This window comes from Malaclemys terrapin, chromosome 4 (genome assembly GCF_027887155.1).
Source record: "Malaclemys terrapin pileata isolate rMalTer1 chromosome 4, rMalTer1.hap1, whole genome shotgun sequence".
Classification (NCBI taxonomy): domain Eukaryota; kingdom Metazoa; phylum Chordata; order Testudines; family Emydidae; genus Malaclemys; species Malaclemys terrapin.
Window position 1 is genome coordinate 19,327,293 of NC_071508.1, and position 16,908 is coordinate 19,344,200.

At 50.7% G+C, this 16,908-nt stretch overlaps 1 protein-coding gene across 6 annotated transcripts; it reads right to left on the bottom strand.

The window, feature by feature from the left end:
- Positions 1 to 264: 264 nt before the first annotated feature.
- On the bottom strand, positions 265 to 16,186 carry HMGA1 (high mobility group AT-hook 1). Of its 6 annotated transcripts, none has more exons than XM_054026420.1 (5): positions 16,155 to 16,186; positions 9,269 to 9,377; positions 6,536 to 6,619; positions 4,785 to 4,835; positions 265 to 812 (listed from the first exon to the last, which is right to left on the bottom strand). In XM_054026420.1, the coding sequence occupies exons 2-5, from the start codon at positions 9,368 to 9,370 to the stop codon at positions 756 to 758; spliced, it is 294 nt and encodes a 97-aa protein (XP_053882395.1). In that variant the 5' UTR covers positions 9,371 to 9,377; positions 16,155 to 16,186; the 3' UTR covers positions 265 to 755. The 6 variants fall into 6 exon arrangements, with proteins under 6 accessions (XP_053882395.1, XP_053882393.1, XP_053882391.1 ...); XM_054026418.1 differs by lacking the exon at positions 16,155 to 16,186 and adding an exon at positions 15,853 to 16,019; XM_054026416.1 differs by lacking the exon at positions 16,155 to 16,186 and adding an exon at positions 15,121 to 15,474 and having other exon boundaries at positions 6,536 to 6,616.
- Between the last annotated feature and the right edge of the window lie 722 nt (positions 16,187 to 16,908).

Here is a 16,908-nt window from a genome sequence, read left to right on the forward strand (position 1 = left end):
GGAGGGTGGGCCAGAACATCAGAGCTGAGGGAAGTGGGAGGAAGAGTCAGGCAGTTCTGCGACTGTGAGTGATAAGGGAGTTTGAGATGATCAGGGGGAGCGGTGCTCAGCCAGCTCTGTCAGACTAACCCCCCTCATGGACCTTGGCTTCCCTCTCAGGGCTGCAGGAAGAAGCTCTTCTCAATTGCATACTGGCGGCAGCTTCTGTGCAAAGTGGAGATGAGGGATGCAGCAGGGAAAATGGGTGTGTGTGTGGGCGGGGGGGGGGGGGGGTTTGACAGATCTGTCCCCAACTACTGTAGTTTAAAAAAGAAAACTAAAATATAGACAGCCATAAGCAGCCCCCGCCTCCTTTCCCTACCAAGAAGTGTGTTGGAAAAAAAAATAAATCACAAAACAATAAAGCAACTGTTCTACAGAAGCCTTCCCTCAGTGAATTTCACTAGGAACAAAAGAAACTACATAAACCAGTAGGCTAAATTTTAACCCTGTCCACTAAGAAAGAGAAACAACAGAGCCCGTTCTCCCCCTTCGAGTTAACAGCGTCCGTCAGTGAGCGCGACGGCCGCTCCATCGGTTTGATCTGTACTCCGGTGCTGCTGCTGTTTGAGTGTGAGAAAGTTGTGCAGGGGGGCGGAGGAGAAAAAAAAAAAAACCACCAAGGATTTTTGTTTTGTTTCGTTCCTTCCTCAGTCCAAGAACTTGACGAGAAATTGGTAAGTTGAATGATGAGGTAGTGCCGGGTTCAAGCGTTTTCACTGCTCCTCTTCGGATGACTCCTGCGAAACGTTTACCTCCTCTTCGTCCTTCTGCTGTAAGAGAAGGGAGGAGTGAGGTAGCACCCGGCCAGCCTGGCTCCAGGTCAGCGTAGGAGCATACGCCATGTCTAGTGCACCATGAACAATACAGCCCTCTTTAGAAATGCCCCTTTGATGACTCTGTATGTTTAAAATACTCTCACTCAACGGTCTTTGAGTGGAGCCCTAACCAGATTTAACTTCAAATCAAGCTCCCAGGCACTGCCAGGCTCAGCCAGGCACTTGGAACTGGCTCCACGCCAAGGCACAGATCCAAGCTAGTCCCAGTATTGCCACGGTGACTTTGGGGAAGTCACTCCGCCTCTTCGCCCCGGTTTCTGTACCTGGGAAATGGGGATAAGGACACTTGCCTGTCTTTGGAAAGTGCTTTGAGAGCTACAGATTAAAAAGTGAGTGAGCGACAGTCACGTAACCAAGGTCGTGTCATACTTGGCGGTGGCTAGCAACTGAACATGGAAGAATCCTGACATTCGGCCCCTTGCTCGTAGCATTGGACCATAGCGCCTCTGCCAAGGAGACACCCCAACTTCTGTGCCTCCAAAGGGCCCCTGTAATGGATTCTGGTGACCGTCTTCAGAGAGAAGCACCTGCGCTGGCTGATGGTGGCAGGGCCAGTCTCAGATATTAATGTGGTGGTGTGCACCCTGGGGCCCTAGTCCTGAGTAGGTCTTTAGCCTCGGCCATAGCAGAAATACTCAACACCAGTAACTTTCATGGACATGAATAGCCCAACAAAAAACATATCCAGCGGCGAGATGCAATGCTTCCCAGAGGCCACAAGAGGGGACCCCAGCAACAGCTGGAATCCCAACATGCCTGTTAAGACCAACTGTGCTCTTCCTCCCCCCCTTTTGCAATGGACCTCTGTTCGCCCACTCAGAGAGCAGCACCCTCCCTTGCTCACTCCACCTCCCAAACTTGCAAGGCAGGGGGCACACATCAGCACTGCTGGCAGGAACCCCTGGGCTAAGTGCCACAGCGATGGCATGAACCGGAGCTAAGGCATTCCTTGAAACGCACTCCTCCGCCTGGCTCTCTTTAAAGAGACACGCACGCTCTCAAAACAGTCTGAGTCACCCTCACACTCAGCCGTGAGTCAGCAACCTCCACTTCCTCGCGTTTCATTCATAAAAAAATAAACCATTGAAGCCGGCACGGAAAGTGGCTGCCAATTCCATACAAAGTGTTCCAGTGACACAGACCTTCTCACTTAGAGAAGGAAGGAAGTGAGGGATGGGCCCTGGTTAACCCTTCTCCGCTCCTGGGAAGCAGATCGTGGTTAACCAGCATGCCAGGGCAACCCAGAATAGAAAAAGGGGTTTGGCAGCCCCACCTGGGGAGCGAGGAAGCCGGCTAGAAAATCCTGCAGCTGTACGAAGCCAAGGCCCTGCTCGCAGACTGAGCTGTTTTCAGTGTAGACGTTGGTTTCGCTTGGAGAATTTCAGGTGTTTAGGTAACAGCTCCCCAGAGCCAAAGAAACTGTAAAAATAATTTGAGGTGAGCTTGGTGGATCACTTGATGATTACCTTCCTTCTGAAGCACCTGGCGGTGGAAAACAGAATCCTGGACTAGACGGACCTTGGGTCTGACCCAGGGTGGCCGTTCTGATGTTTGTTCTAGAACACTAGTGAGTCAAGGATTGTGCAAGTTCCAGTGATGCAGCTTTGCACTAGACTCCTGCAGTGCCGCCAAGCCCCCAGCTGCTCTTGCTACGGCAAAGCACCCCAATCCCCTCCCTTCACCACACAGGAATGCTGGGGACGCTTGTGTAGTCTGCGTTGTGCAGGAGGCCAGACTCGATCATAACAGTCCCCTGTGGTTTTATGAATGCACCTCAATCTAGATCTGAAGCCCACCCTTTGCTGTTCCCATCTTGGGCCTCATTCAGCCAGGGACGGTTCTAGAATTTGGCAAGACAGGCATTTTTCTACCAGACAGGCCTAGAACAAGTCTTCCCCTCTTGCTATCCAAGCTGGGATTTGAACCTGCGTCTTGAAGAGCGAGCGGCCAAGTGCACTGTGCACCATGTACGTTGTTATCCCTTGTCTGAGTTTCCAGACAAACTCCCTTCAAAGCTGCATTTAGGAGACCCCTCCAAATCTGGTGGCAAGCAGCAGCATCTCGCAGCATTGGTGCAGGATATTGGAAACCAACTATCCGGCTCCCTCCCCTTCTCCGTTTGTGGGGTCACTACAGCCAACCAGCAGCGGGTGAGCATGGTACGTTTAGCAAGGATGCTTCTGCCAAAGGCTGAGGTTGCAACTTGCTGAGCCTGAGGTGGGTGGGGGGATCTGCTATGCAATGTGACCTTGACAGCAGCGTAATGCTTAGCTTGAATGGAGTTACACCAGGGAGGAATTTACGGGGTGTACAAAGAAAGGGAAAACTCAAGGTGGTGGCTGGAGACAGCAAAGACCGAAATCCTCAGGGGGCTGGTGGGATGCAGGGGAACCCGTAGGGCAGTTAGGGGAAGTACTGTTTACAGGGTGCCCCAAAGTGCCAGGCTATCCAAGCTGGCTGTACAAGGGGATCCAGCGGAAGAGGCAGGCAGTGCTGCCTTAACCTGGAGAGAAGCAAGAAAACCATGGTTCTGCAGAGCTCCTGAAGCCAGCAGAGTGCTCCCTAGGGCAGCAGATAGCAGCTTACAGCAGGGGAAGGGTGGGGCTGCTGCAGGAGCTTATCGCTGCTGGGGTGGGGCGGGGTGCTGCTGGGGGAAGCTCAGACTGCCAGGCACTGCAGGAGGGTCTGTGACAGCCAGAGAACCTCGGTGGCTGGGAAAGGGAAGAAAGAGAAGCAACATATGGGGGCAGAGGGAATTTGCTGTACACTCACTCTACAGGAATGCCACCCTGGTAACACACCACAAAGCCTTGGGCAGGCCTGTGCCAGCTAGCTGAAGAGAACAAGCCACTTCCTGTTAGTCACTCCAGGGAGCAGGGAAAGAACACTGAGCTAATTACAGCCATTTAGAGTGGTCATGGACCACGGAGAGGTGGATTACCACCTACTGTATTACAGTTTACCTCCCAGGAACCCTGTGGCACTGAGACACCCGTCCCCTCGCTGTACTCCCCCGGGCGTCATCCGGCACCAGGATGTGACTGTGTCCCCTCGACGACAGTACATTGCATCACACCCCTAAGGTGCATCACAGTGCGGCTTCCAAGGACATCTGGCACGGACTCAGGACTGCGACCCTTCTGCTAATTTGATGTCGTAGCCCTAGGAACTTCCAGCCCCGAGATTCGGTTGCATCCCCCCATGCTATATTTTAGCACAGGTCCTGAATTGCTTCCAGTATCAAGACACAACCATATGCCCTCTGCTCGGTTAGAGCACGGCCTGTGCTGCCAATGTCCAGCACAGAGATGCAACTCCTTGCACCTCAGCCCCTTCCACTCTCCGTGGTGCTGCTGTGGTTGCAAAGTAGTCGAATGAGCGTGGGACCACGTCGAACCACATGGTTCTCATGCAAATTCACAACGACAGAAGAGACAGATCTCAGGCCCAGCTTTCAGTGCAAAAGGAGAATTCCCATCCGCAGTACAAGGGCTATGGCATGGAGTGCAGCAGTTTGCGAGCACTGATACCCATGCAGACTAGCCAGGGTCAGTACATGCATTAGCCCACCACCACCTGGAAAGCCCCAAGAATAGAGACCAGCTCTTCTTACAGCGGAGAGGTGAAGCCATCCAGCTGCAGTGTGGAATACCCGGACTGCAGTCACTGTGATTTCTCCAGGGCACAAGAGGCTCAGCTGAGTTTCCTGCTGCTACTCTTGATCCCACCCCCCTCGAGACTGGCTTCCTCCCTGCAAGAAGCAGGCCTCTTTCCCCACCTTGCATCTGTGCAAGGGCCTGATCCTGTGGGGCGCTGCATGCTCTCCATTCACTGGGAGCAGAGAGGGCTCAGCACCTGGCAGAATCGGGCCTCGGAGAACTATTAGGATAGGAAGGTTCCACTTACCGATTTTTTGGGCCGACCTCGAGGTTTCCTCCCAGGTGTTACTGCAGCTTTCTAAACACAGAGAGAACTTTTAAATCCACAGAGGGGACCGAAGAAAGACCCCCTCGTCGCCTCCTTCCCTGGAAATCTTTGATTTCTATTGTCTTCTAGGTCAAGTGTCTTCTAGCTCACCTTGTCAAACTCACACGAGTGGCAGTTCCCAGCCTGCCCTTTGGCTGCTGGACACAAAGATGGCCCCACGGGGCTAGATTCCCTCCCCCCCCCCCATCAGAGTTATTTTCCAGCAGACGATGGCCAGGCCCCAGCCCCATGACTCAGAGAAATTTGCAGGATATGAGTCGCGTGTTTTCAAAACAGCTTTAACACACAAACACACACACATATCACACGAACCTTCTGTATATCTCTACCCCTCCCTTCCCAGCGATGTCTCATACTCTGTCATTTATACAGTCTGTCCTCAAAGACTTCCTGGGGGGCCGGGTGGGGGCCTGAAGGGAGCTGGTAACCTCATCCCCCTCCCTAACACACACGCAACCCTGGGAGAACCAGCATGCTGCTGCTAGGTCACTGCTGCCATAGACCCCTCCCTAAGTATCACCTTAGATATAAGACTTTGCCCTTCTATGAAGCAAGGATCTCAAAACCTTCCACCCACCTCCTGCCAGTCCTGTCTGATGGGTATCCTTATTCCCATCTTACAGGTGGGCAAATTGAGGCACAGGAGAAAGTGACTTGTCTAAGGTCCCACACAGCAGGAATAGAACCCAGGTATCCCAACTCTTGCCTCCCCCTTCCAATGTAACCTTCCCATTTACTGGGGGAAAATATCCCTCTGGAACTGCTCCCCTCTTGAACTCCTTCCCCGTCAGGGGCTGAGAGCCAGGGAGCACGTGCACAGCAACGGCCTGGAGCAAGCACGCGACTGGCAGTGGCTGCAGAGTCTGGGTCTAGATGAATGTGCTCAGAAAGGAGCCTCTTCCTATCCTCTGCCCCACACAATTCCTTTGGGGCCCGTCCGCCGTTTGCAGCTGGCTAGAATAATGGTGGGATGCTCAAGACTGCCGTTAAACAGAAGATGGGGTGTGAGCCCTCCCCTCGTCCAACTGATCGCAGCCCAGAGTCTATAGTAAGATTTCCCTGCTCCACCCCCACTTTTCTCCCTGCAGAAGGTCCTGATCTTTCCCTGCCCAGCCTTGGCCATGCAAACCCCAGCTGCCTCGATGCTGCTCATGCTGACACTGAGAAACAAAATGTCACCAGCTGTCCCACTTGGATGCAAACAGCTTCACGTGACAAGTCCTAGGGACCCTCGTGATCCTCCATCCGCCACCTCTCCACACAAGCATCAGTGATCATTGACTTCCTTGAATGAGGAGTTCACAGGGTCTGTATTGGTGATGGCAGGGGCGGAGGTGCGAGGGGGGGTAGGGAGTACCTAGGTTCCTCCCTGCAAAAATCTGGGTGCCCATCTGTCTGGTCCAAACCCTGTCTGTCTGCTCAGCTCAGCTGGGCTAGAAATCTCACCACTGAGCCCAGTGTGTGCGTGTGGGAAGTTCTGTCACCTCCAGCTTCCCAGAACAGAAATCCTGTGGATTCCAAGAAATCCAAGGGAGAGGGACATCTTGTGACCAGACACCCCCAGGCTCCCAGTGCCCAAATGCCAAGGAGTCACTTCAATCTTAAATGGCCATTAAGAAGCAGTGGATGGGGAAGGTCATGTGGTTTTCCCCCTCCCACCCCATACCTACCCTGCCTTTAGAAGTGGCCTTATTTTTGCTCCCCTTTGGTCTGCCACGTGGTCTCTTGGGGGTTGGTGCCTCGCTGGGTTCCTGCTGGAGACAAAGGACAGAACTTGTCAGCAGACACCCAGATCTGCAGTTATCAGTGCTGAGAGGCAGGGCTGGGACAAGCACAGCCCATTCACAGCCCACTTGCCCATTCAAGTGGGATCTCACTGCACCCAAGAGCATGAAGGATTCCCAGCAAAACAAAATAAATCGGAGTCCCGGCATGCATGCCACAGGGCCTCTGTTATGGAAATGCCCGCAGCACGGCACTGCACCCACCCCCCTCAATCTTAATACACAGATGCCAACCAAAACACCTGGCTAGTGTTTGCATTGCAGCAGAGGCAGATCAAGAAGGAACAATGCATGCTGGGACCTGTAGTTTCCAAGGGCTGTGGGAATTCAAAGCGAACGGATGGCCACAGAGGGCACTTAGACTAGCTCTGCTTTCAGGTGACGCACTCTGCTGTGGACAGAATGCACCTGTCACGCTGTGCCCAGGAGGGATGTGGGACAAAGCAGACGGGGGCTACCTGGACTTCTGATGGAACGAGCCATTGGTGAAGGGGGAGGAAAGGCATGAACCTTCTGAGAAGAGGCTGCTTTTCCTCCCAGATTTGGAGACGTAAGAGAGAACGTCATGGGACTGATTTTTGGAGCGGGCACTGGGATGTCTCCCTTTAACAATAAAACAGTTAACCCAAGAGCCCATAGCCCAGGAAAGAGCACCCTGAAATTTCAACACCTGGAGACTCGTACAAAAAACATTTTGTGAATTATGCATTATTCTGGTGTCACTGCTACAGTTTCTAATACCCAGGCACTTTCCGTTTATAGCTGCAGCTATTAGCAAACCAGTAATCCAACACCCGCAGCCCTGCCCCCACCTCCACCGAGTGACTGCCTCCCCCCACCAATCCGAGCCCTGCTAGGCAGATATTCCACCAGCCAGAAGAGGAAGGAGGTGGGATCAGCTGGCTCAGGGCAGTTAAAAGGTTGATACCAAGGGCCAGTTGCTGATCTTGGTTAGGCTGGTATCAATGTGGAGAAATTGTAATGGCTGAGAGCAGAGTTAAGCTCCCAAATGAGATGTGCTCATGATTTCTTGTGCTTCCCCAGCTCCCTGGGTTTATGCTTAAGGTAATAATACAACAATAAAGGGAACAGAGGAATGACACTCTCCAGTGGTTAGAACACTAAGTGGGAATTGGGACATCTGGATTCCCTTCCTAGCTTTGCCACTGACTTGCTGTATGCCCTGTGGTTGCCACTGTAACGTGCCTGCTTAGCAAAATGCTTTGAGAGCCTCATCTGTGCAGGCACTAGACCATCCTCAGCTGAACCCAATTGGTCCTAAAGTTTGAGAGGATTATTAGTTGCTAGTTAACTGCTGCAGTTCCAGGTGATGGACAGGGGAATTCTCCCTTCCCTGCAGGTTTAGCCAGTCATGTTTCAGGTTCTGCTATAAGAGTTATAAATAGTTGGCTAACTAATTGTGTTGGCTGCATGACAGTGAGCAGAGAAATCAGAATTAGTGCCTGGGCCTTACGTGAGAGAAACTTACACAAACAAAATTCCCACTGGTTCAGCAGGACTGACTAGCACAGACAAGGCAGCTCCGGTGTTTTTAATCAGTGTTAGTTAATGAAACCTGCTTTTCAGCAGGTTTAACTACCATGATCATAAAACTTGGCTCAGCTGCAGAAGTCTTGTCTCTATTAGGACTCCCCTCAGTTCAACTAAACCAGAGGTAGAACTGGTGGGATTCTCTTTGTAAGTTTCCTACTGTAGCTAAAGCCTTTAAGGTCATCTTGTTACCATAACCTTTACTTAGCTGGAGTTTCCTGAGGACCTTTGGGCATAGCAAGGAGAAGAACATGATGTTTATGTAACTCCAAGTGACTCAAAAACTATACACCTACAGAAATGCAGCTACCACTGGGGCAGAGGAGAGCAGCTGAGAGGTAGGATATTTTGGCAGAGAACATATCCTACCAAACTCACACTCTGTAAGAAGTTCCAGGGGGTCCCTGCTGTCCACATGTAGCAAAGAGTCAGGTTTGTAAGTTTGTATCAGGAGACAAGCTATGCATATGTTTGCTTCCATGGTGGTGAGCCCAATGTCTAGAAATGGGATGTATGGCATGATTCCCAATGCCAGTAAGTACCTTATGTGGAACCCCATTTGTTTTGTTCTGTTCATCCCTAGGGTAAATGTTACTCTTCAATGAAAGTTCCTTCTGTTTATGCCTTCCTACTGCCTTTTCGCCTTGCCTTCTAAGTCCTTCTGGAGAGGGCCATTTGGCCCCAGCTTCAAAGCCAGAATTTAATGTTACCGGGCAATAGAGGCTATTGTTTTGCCCCACGCTAGATCTTGGGATGAAATCTCGATAAGCATCGATTCAGCCCTCTCCGATGTTAGGAGTAGCCTCATTTTGCAGATCACAAGTTAAGAAACTTGCCCAAGGCTGCCACACGTTGTAAGGCAGTGGCGGAGCTGAGGAGAGAACCCAGGATCCCTGACTCCCAGTCCTTTGCTGTAACCACCAGAGGGTGCAAGATGGGTGATGCCTCCCAGGTGGCAAGTCAGTCATGGAGATGCCTCATTTTTTTCCTTTCCTCCCCACAGACCTCCTGTCTGCATGCCTCATAGAACCCCTCTGTATAAACATTGAAGAAAGCAATTCTCCATACCTGAGGCTTCTTCCTGGGTCGTCCCCGTCCTCTCTTCTCAGACACGTCCTCCTCCTGTTTGGAAGCCAAGGGCTGGCTGGATTTTGCACTAGATTCACTCATTGTCTTTCTTCCAGAGGACAAAAGAAGGAGAAAAAAGGGTAAGTACAGAACACTTGTCTAGATGACCCTTGTTCTATAGGTCACAATCATCCCCATAATACTGATGGGGAAATGGGGGCACAAAGAAGGGAAGGGTCATGTGCATGGCTGATTTAGTTGGGGTTGGTCCTGCTTTGAGCAGGGGATTGGACTAGATGACGTCCTGAAGTCTCTTCCAACCCTAATATTCTATGGTGTCCTAGGGAAAGCCACCCAGGTCCTGGCAGTCAGAATTACAAACTGGGGGGGGGGGTGTCACTGGCCTGTGCATCTGCCGTGTCCTGTCAGAATCTTGCACTCCCCTCCCACTCTCCGCCAGTTCTGACCCTTCTTTCCCCACAATGACCTGTGTTGGATCTGTCAGCAATAAGTTTCTTGGGGAGCAGCAGTGCAAGGAGTCTTGGTGTTTCCTTCAGAACATGAAGGTTTGTGTGCCTCGCTCTTTGCCCACCTCTCTGCAAGTACCCAAAATCGGAGGCCCCCTTTGAAAGTCTGGGCCCTGCCATTGCACGTAGTTGTCCACACACCCCACTGCTTAGGTCAGGATGGGGCGGAATGGCAGGAGTGTCAGGAGTGCTCAGTGAAGGAGGGAGTGAATTATATACAGTCGACTCCTGCTATGCCTGGTGCTAACCAGCAACCCTTCACTGCATGCACCCTCTAGTTATTTACACAGGTAGAGGAGTGTAAATGCACACTTGGACAGAACTACCAGGAAAAGAGCAAGATGCATGAAGGCTATGGAATAGTCTCCCCATGGAAAGTGGCAGGAGCCCCATTGCGTAGGGAACTTTTAAGTAGGCTGCACAGAGTACCCCACCAGGTAATAACCCTGCCTTGGTAGGGAGATGGTCAAGGTAGGACCTCAGAGGGCTTTTCCAGCTACCAGTTCTGTCTTTCAGGCTGATCCTCTGCCTATTGGCGTTTTTAATCCATGCTCTGTACAGTGCTTCCCTTTCTTGTGTAGGGAACACTTCCCTAAGGCTCCTGGAGAAGATACTCCACTGGGCATTTATGCTTCTGTTTGTATTGCTGAGCTCAGGGTCCCCACTGTCCTAGGTGTTGTACATGTGCAATAGTAAGAGGGAGTCCCTGCCCTGAATTGCGTACAGCCTAAGACAAGATGGAGAAAAGGAGGATTATTTGCCCCTGCTCTGCAGATGGGCAATTGAGGTGTAGAGAGATGAAGAAACTTGCCCTGGATTGCACACTGAGTAGTCAAGGATCAAATCTTCTAAATCCCAGCCCAGTGCCTTTGCTATAAGACCCGCCTTTAGCTCTGCTGTATCTCATGCTGATCCCAAGAATACCCCACCCCAAATGTGGACAGGATCCACACCTTGACCCAGTCAGAGTGCCTGGCTCTTCTGATGCTATCCCGCAGCTCTGTACTGTCCCTCTCAAAGTCACAGGCAGATCTTAAGGCATACAGAGCAAAATGCATCCTGCACTAGCCATTGTCATCCTGCCAGGCTGAGAAATGGATGGAAGGGGGAGTAAGTTCCAACCTGACATAGTGCTAGGTGCTGTACAGAGACCGTCCCTACCCCAAAATATTTAGTCTGAATCAATTCCCTGCAGCATTGGAGCCAAACTGTACCCTCTGTGGAGGAGCCGTGGGTGGGAGAAGTGGTGCAAAGGTCACCTTGGGGCAGTTGTTAAAGCCAGTCAGAAGGAAGTGCCCCTGGGCAGCCCCAGCTAGCTCCCCTGCTGAGTTCTCATGCTCCTTGTCTCCAGCTGCGGCTCCCAGCACTGGGGGTGGGGGTGGAGCTGGGATTCCCCCACCCTCCACAGCCGCTGCTCCCCTGCTATCCCTTCCCCCAGCCGTGCAGTGTCCTTCTCACTTATTGCACGCACCAGGGACTCCCTGCAACTCCAAATTCTCTGTGTGCCCCCAACCACACTCAACAAAAGAAGTCCATTTTTCTAGCAGTTAAGCCACTAGCCACCAGTGCTCAGAATAACGTCACCTCCAAGTCAGCAGCGACTAGAATGGGTCCAATTCCAAAAGGATCAGCAGCATTCAGGAAACAAAACCCACGCCCAACAAAATGACTTTGGGTTCACTAAAACAAGTGACACCAACATCTAAATTAGTTTGTCTGAATAAATCTGTGGCAGAGCAGTCGGCAAACTCATCCCCAACTGATCACAAAGGAAGCCTTAACGTAGTCCATGCGAGACCATCTAGAGTTAATGGACTCCCATCCAGCTCCAGGTAGCTAACACCTTGGGTAAAGGTTAATCCGGATACTTTAGAGTAGTAAAAAAGTTTCAAGGATCCTCCTCCCATCTATAAAGAAGGGGTGTTTGCAACCCCCTGAAACCTGTTCACAATCCTCCAATGGAGAACCCATGTCCCAGGAAAACAGGTGCTTAATGATATTAGTTGTCAGCAACTGGATCCCATTCAAATGGCGCTGAAAGTTGCGTTCGGAGAGGACAAAGCTCTTTTCAACACCGTTGCATGCCTAAGACAAGCAATGGTCAGTCCCCTCTACCCTCCTAGCTGTAGCAACCTAACAGGGTCCCCTTTGCAGACAATTGCCCTCAGCAACGGGCGGTTTGCTCAAATTCACACCAACAGTTATCGTCCCACGGTGATGGGCACGTAGCCGTCCTCAGCAGGGCTTTGCTGCTATAGTCTGAAACGGCCAAGCTGGGAAGGTCAGATTTCTAAAAAGTTGCATAGTGGGATGAAAGCCCAAGGAAACCACACACACATCCTGAATGCACAGACCTTCTAGGTTTTTAAAACCGTACACATGGGCTCATGTTCAGTTGTGGAAGTGACTCACAAGTAATTAAACCTCAGAAGCCACAGCCTCATGTAAACACCCCTATGTATTACTCACTACAGCCAGAAGCCCTTCAAGGATTCTCTCCCTCAGAAATATGGTCCTAATGTTTTGGGTTGGGTTTGTTTTTAAGTAAAATTCTTGGCCACTTGGGTCTCCAGTTAAGAAGTCAGGATGCTTGTCAAATGTGATACATCCTCTGAGCACTCCCTTCCATCTCTAACAACCTGGGCATGCAGGCATGGGGAGCGCTGGACCCACAACATAGTTCCCTCCACCCTATGGAAAAGCCCCTCATCTGGGGCTGCATGGGGCAGGGCTCAGCCCTGTAGCAAACAGCCCACTGTGCTAACTCAAGGTTCCTGGTCCCCATTCTGACCCTTTAGCGAGGTTTTTGGCAGAGCTGTTGCCATGGAGGGAAGAGAGTCAGGAAGTAGCCTAGAGACACAAACCTCTCAGTAGATGGCCCTACCCTCCAATGGACCCCTTCAAGAGCTGCACGGACCCGTGAGGAAGAGATTTGCAGGTTCTCTGGGCTGAATCCCCTGCCAATTTTTGCAGGGGCCCTAACAGGCAACCTCACTGCAGGATTATGCTGCATTGGGAAATGGCCCTATATCTATGCAGGGATGTGATCGGTCTCTTCCCTGTCTAAGGCAGAGTCTACACTACAGCCATGTCACTGTAGTGACGTAGCGTAGCTGTTGCCTGTGTCGACGGAAGAGTTTTCCCCATCAGCATAGTTCATCCACCTCCCCAAGAGGCAGTAGCTGGGTTGAGGGATGAATCCTTCTGTCTACACCTGCATCCCTACCAGGGGTTAGGTTAACCTAACTACATACAGTGCTCTGGGCACACAGTTTTTCACAGCCCCAAGTGAAATAGGTCGACCTAAGTTTTAGGTGCAGACCAGGCCTTAAGCTTATGAAGAGAAGACTTCAGGGGTGTGGGAGGATCTAGTCAGATCACATGGTTGTCTTCCTGCTCTCTGGCCTAACCCTCTGCAGCTGGGGAGCAGGAAGTTCAAGCACAGCAGACAGACACAACTGGCTGGCACCTGAGGAAGGGACATGGCATTTGTAAGAACAGCCATACTGGGTCAGACCAAAGGTCCATTTAGCCCAGTATCCTGTCTTCTGACAGTGGCCAGTGCCAGGTGCTCTAGAGGGAAGGAACAGAACAGGTGATCATCAGGTGATCCATCCTGTTGCCCATTCCCAGCTTCTGGCAAACAGAGGCTAGGGACACCATCCCTGCCTATCCTGGCTAATAGCCATGGATGGACCTATCCTCCATGAAGGTATCTATTTTTTTGAACCCTGTTGTAGTCTTGGCCTTCACAACATCCTCTGGCAAGGAGTTCCACACGTTGACTGTGCGTTGTGTGGAAAAAATACTTGTTTGTTTGTTTTAAACCTGCTAACTATTAATTTTATTTGATGGCCCCTAGTTCCTGTGTTATGAAAAGGAGTAAATAACACTTCCTTATTTACTTTCTCCACACCAGTCATGATTTTATAGACTTCTATCATATCCCCCCCTTAGTCATCTCTTTTCCAAGCTGAAAAGTCCCAGTCTTATTAATGTCCCCTCATTTGGAAGCTGTTCATATCCTTAATCTTTGCTTCTCCCCCCCCAATCGCCACATTTGAGACTGACTTCACAGTTCCTTTGCATCAGCCACTGCCACCAATCCAAGCCCAATCACCACCTCACGGATTAACAACAAAAGAAAAGCAATATCCATAGGGGAAACTCTCTTGCTTAAATCTCAGTCTCCACATGCCCAAGAAGTCCTATCAGAACAGTGTCACCGGGACACCACCCAGAAGACAGAGCAGGGCAGTCCCAACAGCAAGGGGATAAAATAAATAAAACCCGGTTTTATTTAAGAGCACAGGACAAGAGGCACATGCAATTCCCTCCCTATGAACTTTACTAACATTCCAAGGGGCTGCTTTGAAGACCCCCCCACTCTATTAGAGCAGCCATCCTTTAAAACAAGCATGATAAAAAGCAGGGGACCCTCGGAAGGGACAACACCATAAGCCCTTTGAAGATCTGTGTCTTAGAGGTTATAATCAAAACCACCCACAGCAAGAATGGCTTGATTTCAGGAGTAGGGTCTAGACCCCTCCTCAGGGGGAAGGAGTGGGAGTGGAAAGAAACCTTGTAAAGTTTACAGTGGGGAAAGCCATCATATATCTTCCCCCATCACCACACCTTTGGATTGCAACGGAGTCTAGCCTCAGCCTAAACGGAACAGAAGGAAAGACCAACAGAACTCTTCCTGTCTGGACTTGTAATGAAACCAAGCCCTGGCCCCCAGCTGGATGGGAAGTCTGGGAGCCAGGGAGAGCCCATAGCTGCTGGAACTGGGGGTGCTGTTGCACCCCCTGACTTGAAATGGATTCCATCACATACAGGATTTACAGTTTGGTTCAATAGCTCTCAGCACCCCCACTGTACAAACTGTTCCTGGTAGAGACTCTCACACCTCCAACAACAGCACCTATGGAGAGAGACACACCTTAGCTTCTCCCTGCCTGCTCTCTATTGCCACCCCCCCCCAGATGGGCAAATCAAAGAGCCCCAGCCCTGCAGAAATTAAAAAGTACCCCCTTGCCGTATGATCAGCCCACCACAGCATGTCGGGAACATTGCACCCAAAGAAGACAAGCAACCCCTTTACATAATGAACAGCACAGAGCCGCAAGAAAGCCCCCGCCCCCGGCACCCCGAAAACACAGCAGTGGATTTACCACAATCTCTTCTTGGTTGGAGAGGGGGAGACATGGCTCTGGGATCTGCCCCTTTAAAGGGCCAGGAGGAGGCGGGGTTTCTTGCGAGCCCAATGCACTACCTGCTCTTTGCAAAAGAAATGAAGGAGGAAAAAAAAAAAAAAAAACCTACCCCAGCTCTGCCTGGCTATTGGCAGAAATGCAGTGCAAAAAAACCGAATAAGTGGAGGAAAGTGCTGTCGCGCGATTTGAAAATGAAACCGGCTCGGAGTGTGCGTATTTGCAAAGATCGCAAAGGCGGGGGGGGACCAGAAGCAGCACCATCACCCAAGCCAGCCACCATCACCCGAGCCCTGCAGCAGCGAACTCCGCTAGCAACCCGGAGCCGATTGCAAGCTGAGCTCTTTGGCAGGGCACCCCCCGTCGCTGCCGCTCCTCCTCCTCCTCCCCAGCGCTCAGCTGTTGTCTGCGGAGGGGCTTCCATCCATCAGCTCGGAGACCTGCTGAAGAAATAGCAGTCCCTCCCCCTCCCAAATCAGGTGCTTTAATAATAATAATAATAAAAAAAAGAAGGGGGAGGGAAGGTAGCATGGCAGATTCTGCCTACCCCAAACCCAGCAAAAGCCCTCCCCACTTCCATTCTGCAATGCATGATGAGAAGGAAAGCAAAGGGCATATTTTTTCCGCATGCCTTGCTCGCGTCTCTCTGCAAATTCTGCAAACCAGGCTTCGTTAGTATTATTTGCAATTTGAAAATTATTTTGCCCCCCCCCCCCCAGGTGCCCATTCGACTACAAAATAATTATCAAAATAAACAAAACACCAACTTACTAACCTCCCCCCCCACCTCCACCCAAAACAAAACGGGAAAAAAAAAAAAAAAAAAAAAAGGCCAGACACTCACAATTGCTCCCGATCGCGGATCTGTGTGGTGTGTGTGTGTTTTTTTTCCTTGTGTGTCTATGTTGTGATCAAATTAAACCCAAACCCCCCTTCTGGTTGCTGCGGATTGCAAAGACGGCTCTGAAACAAGAAGGCAGGCAAAGAGAGACTCACTCACATACATATACAGACCAGCCAGGGCTCTCTTATTTATATAAATAAAAAAAATTGTTCCAAGAGGAAGGATGCTGGGTCAAAATCATTTGAAAGGGGAGGGGGAAATAGGAAAGGGACCAAAAAAAAAAACAACCCTTCAAGCCTTACTGGAGGGAATCCAGCTGCTAAAAATAGCAAAATCACACTCCAAATTAAATAAGGGCAGGCAGGCTAAGCTAAAGGGAGCTTTAAGCCCTTCCAGTTGAGGGGTGGAGCCCAGCAGAGGCTACGCTACGCCATCACCAGAGGGTGGGGAAGATGCAAAGAAGGGGAAGGGAAGGGTGATTTAAAAGGGCTGCTGTGGTTAAAGCTAATGTTGGAAGGTGGGTTGAAAGTGGGTAAGAGAGAAAAACCAGCAGTAGCAAAAAAGCAGGAAGAACCGCCTCCTCCTCTCGCCCCCTCCCCCCCCGCAACAAAACAAACCTGGTCAGATGGAGGAGACAAGAAGAGAACTAGTTTTCAGAGCTGTCATTTATACATATAAATATTAAAAGAGGGTAGAACCCCCTCATTGTTCTTTTGTTTAAAGGAGAAACGATTCCTGTGTAGTTGGGCATCCTGCTGGGGGAAAGGTAGTGTGGGAACCTTGTCGTTCTGAGACCGTGGTGCTGTTTGTTATTTTTTAAGAGATGCTCGCAAGTGGCTTTGAGCCCCCAGTTTTTAAAACACATTTCCTGTTTTTTTAAATATACAAAATCACTTTGATCGTGAGCTGGGGCAGGACCTGGTTTTGTTACCTGCTTGTGCGCCACAGTTGGGACTGATCCTTGACTGGTGCTCCTAGGCTCTGCTGTAATAGAAATAAATAATTATGAAAGGGACACAGTCAACTTCAACCTGATGGGGATGTGAATATGTTCCC

Excerpts from the sequence above, each read along its gene's own strand:
- HMGA1 (XM_054026415.1), bottom strand. The coding sequence starts at position 15,272 with ATGGTGCTGCTTCTGGTCCCCCCCCGCCTTTGCGATCTTTGCAAATAC. Across the intron at positions 9,378-15,120 it reads AATAGCCAGGCAGAGCTGGG|AAAGACAATGAGTGAATCTA; the intron begins GTAGGTTTTTTT and ends GTCCTCTGGAAG. Across the intron at positions 813-4,784 it reads GAGGTCGGCCCAAAAAATCG|CAGAAGGACGAAGAGGAGGT; the intron begins GTAAGTGGAACC and ends CTTCTCTTACAG.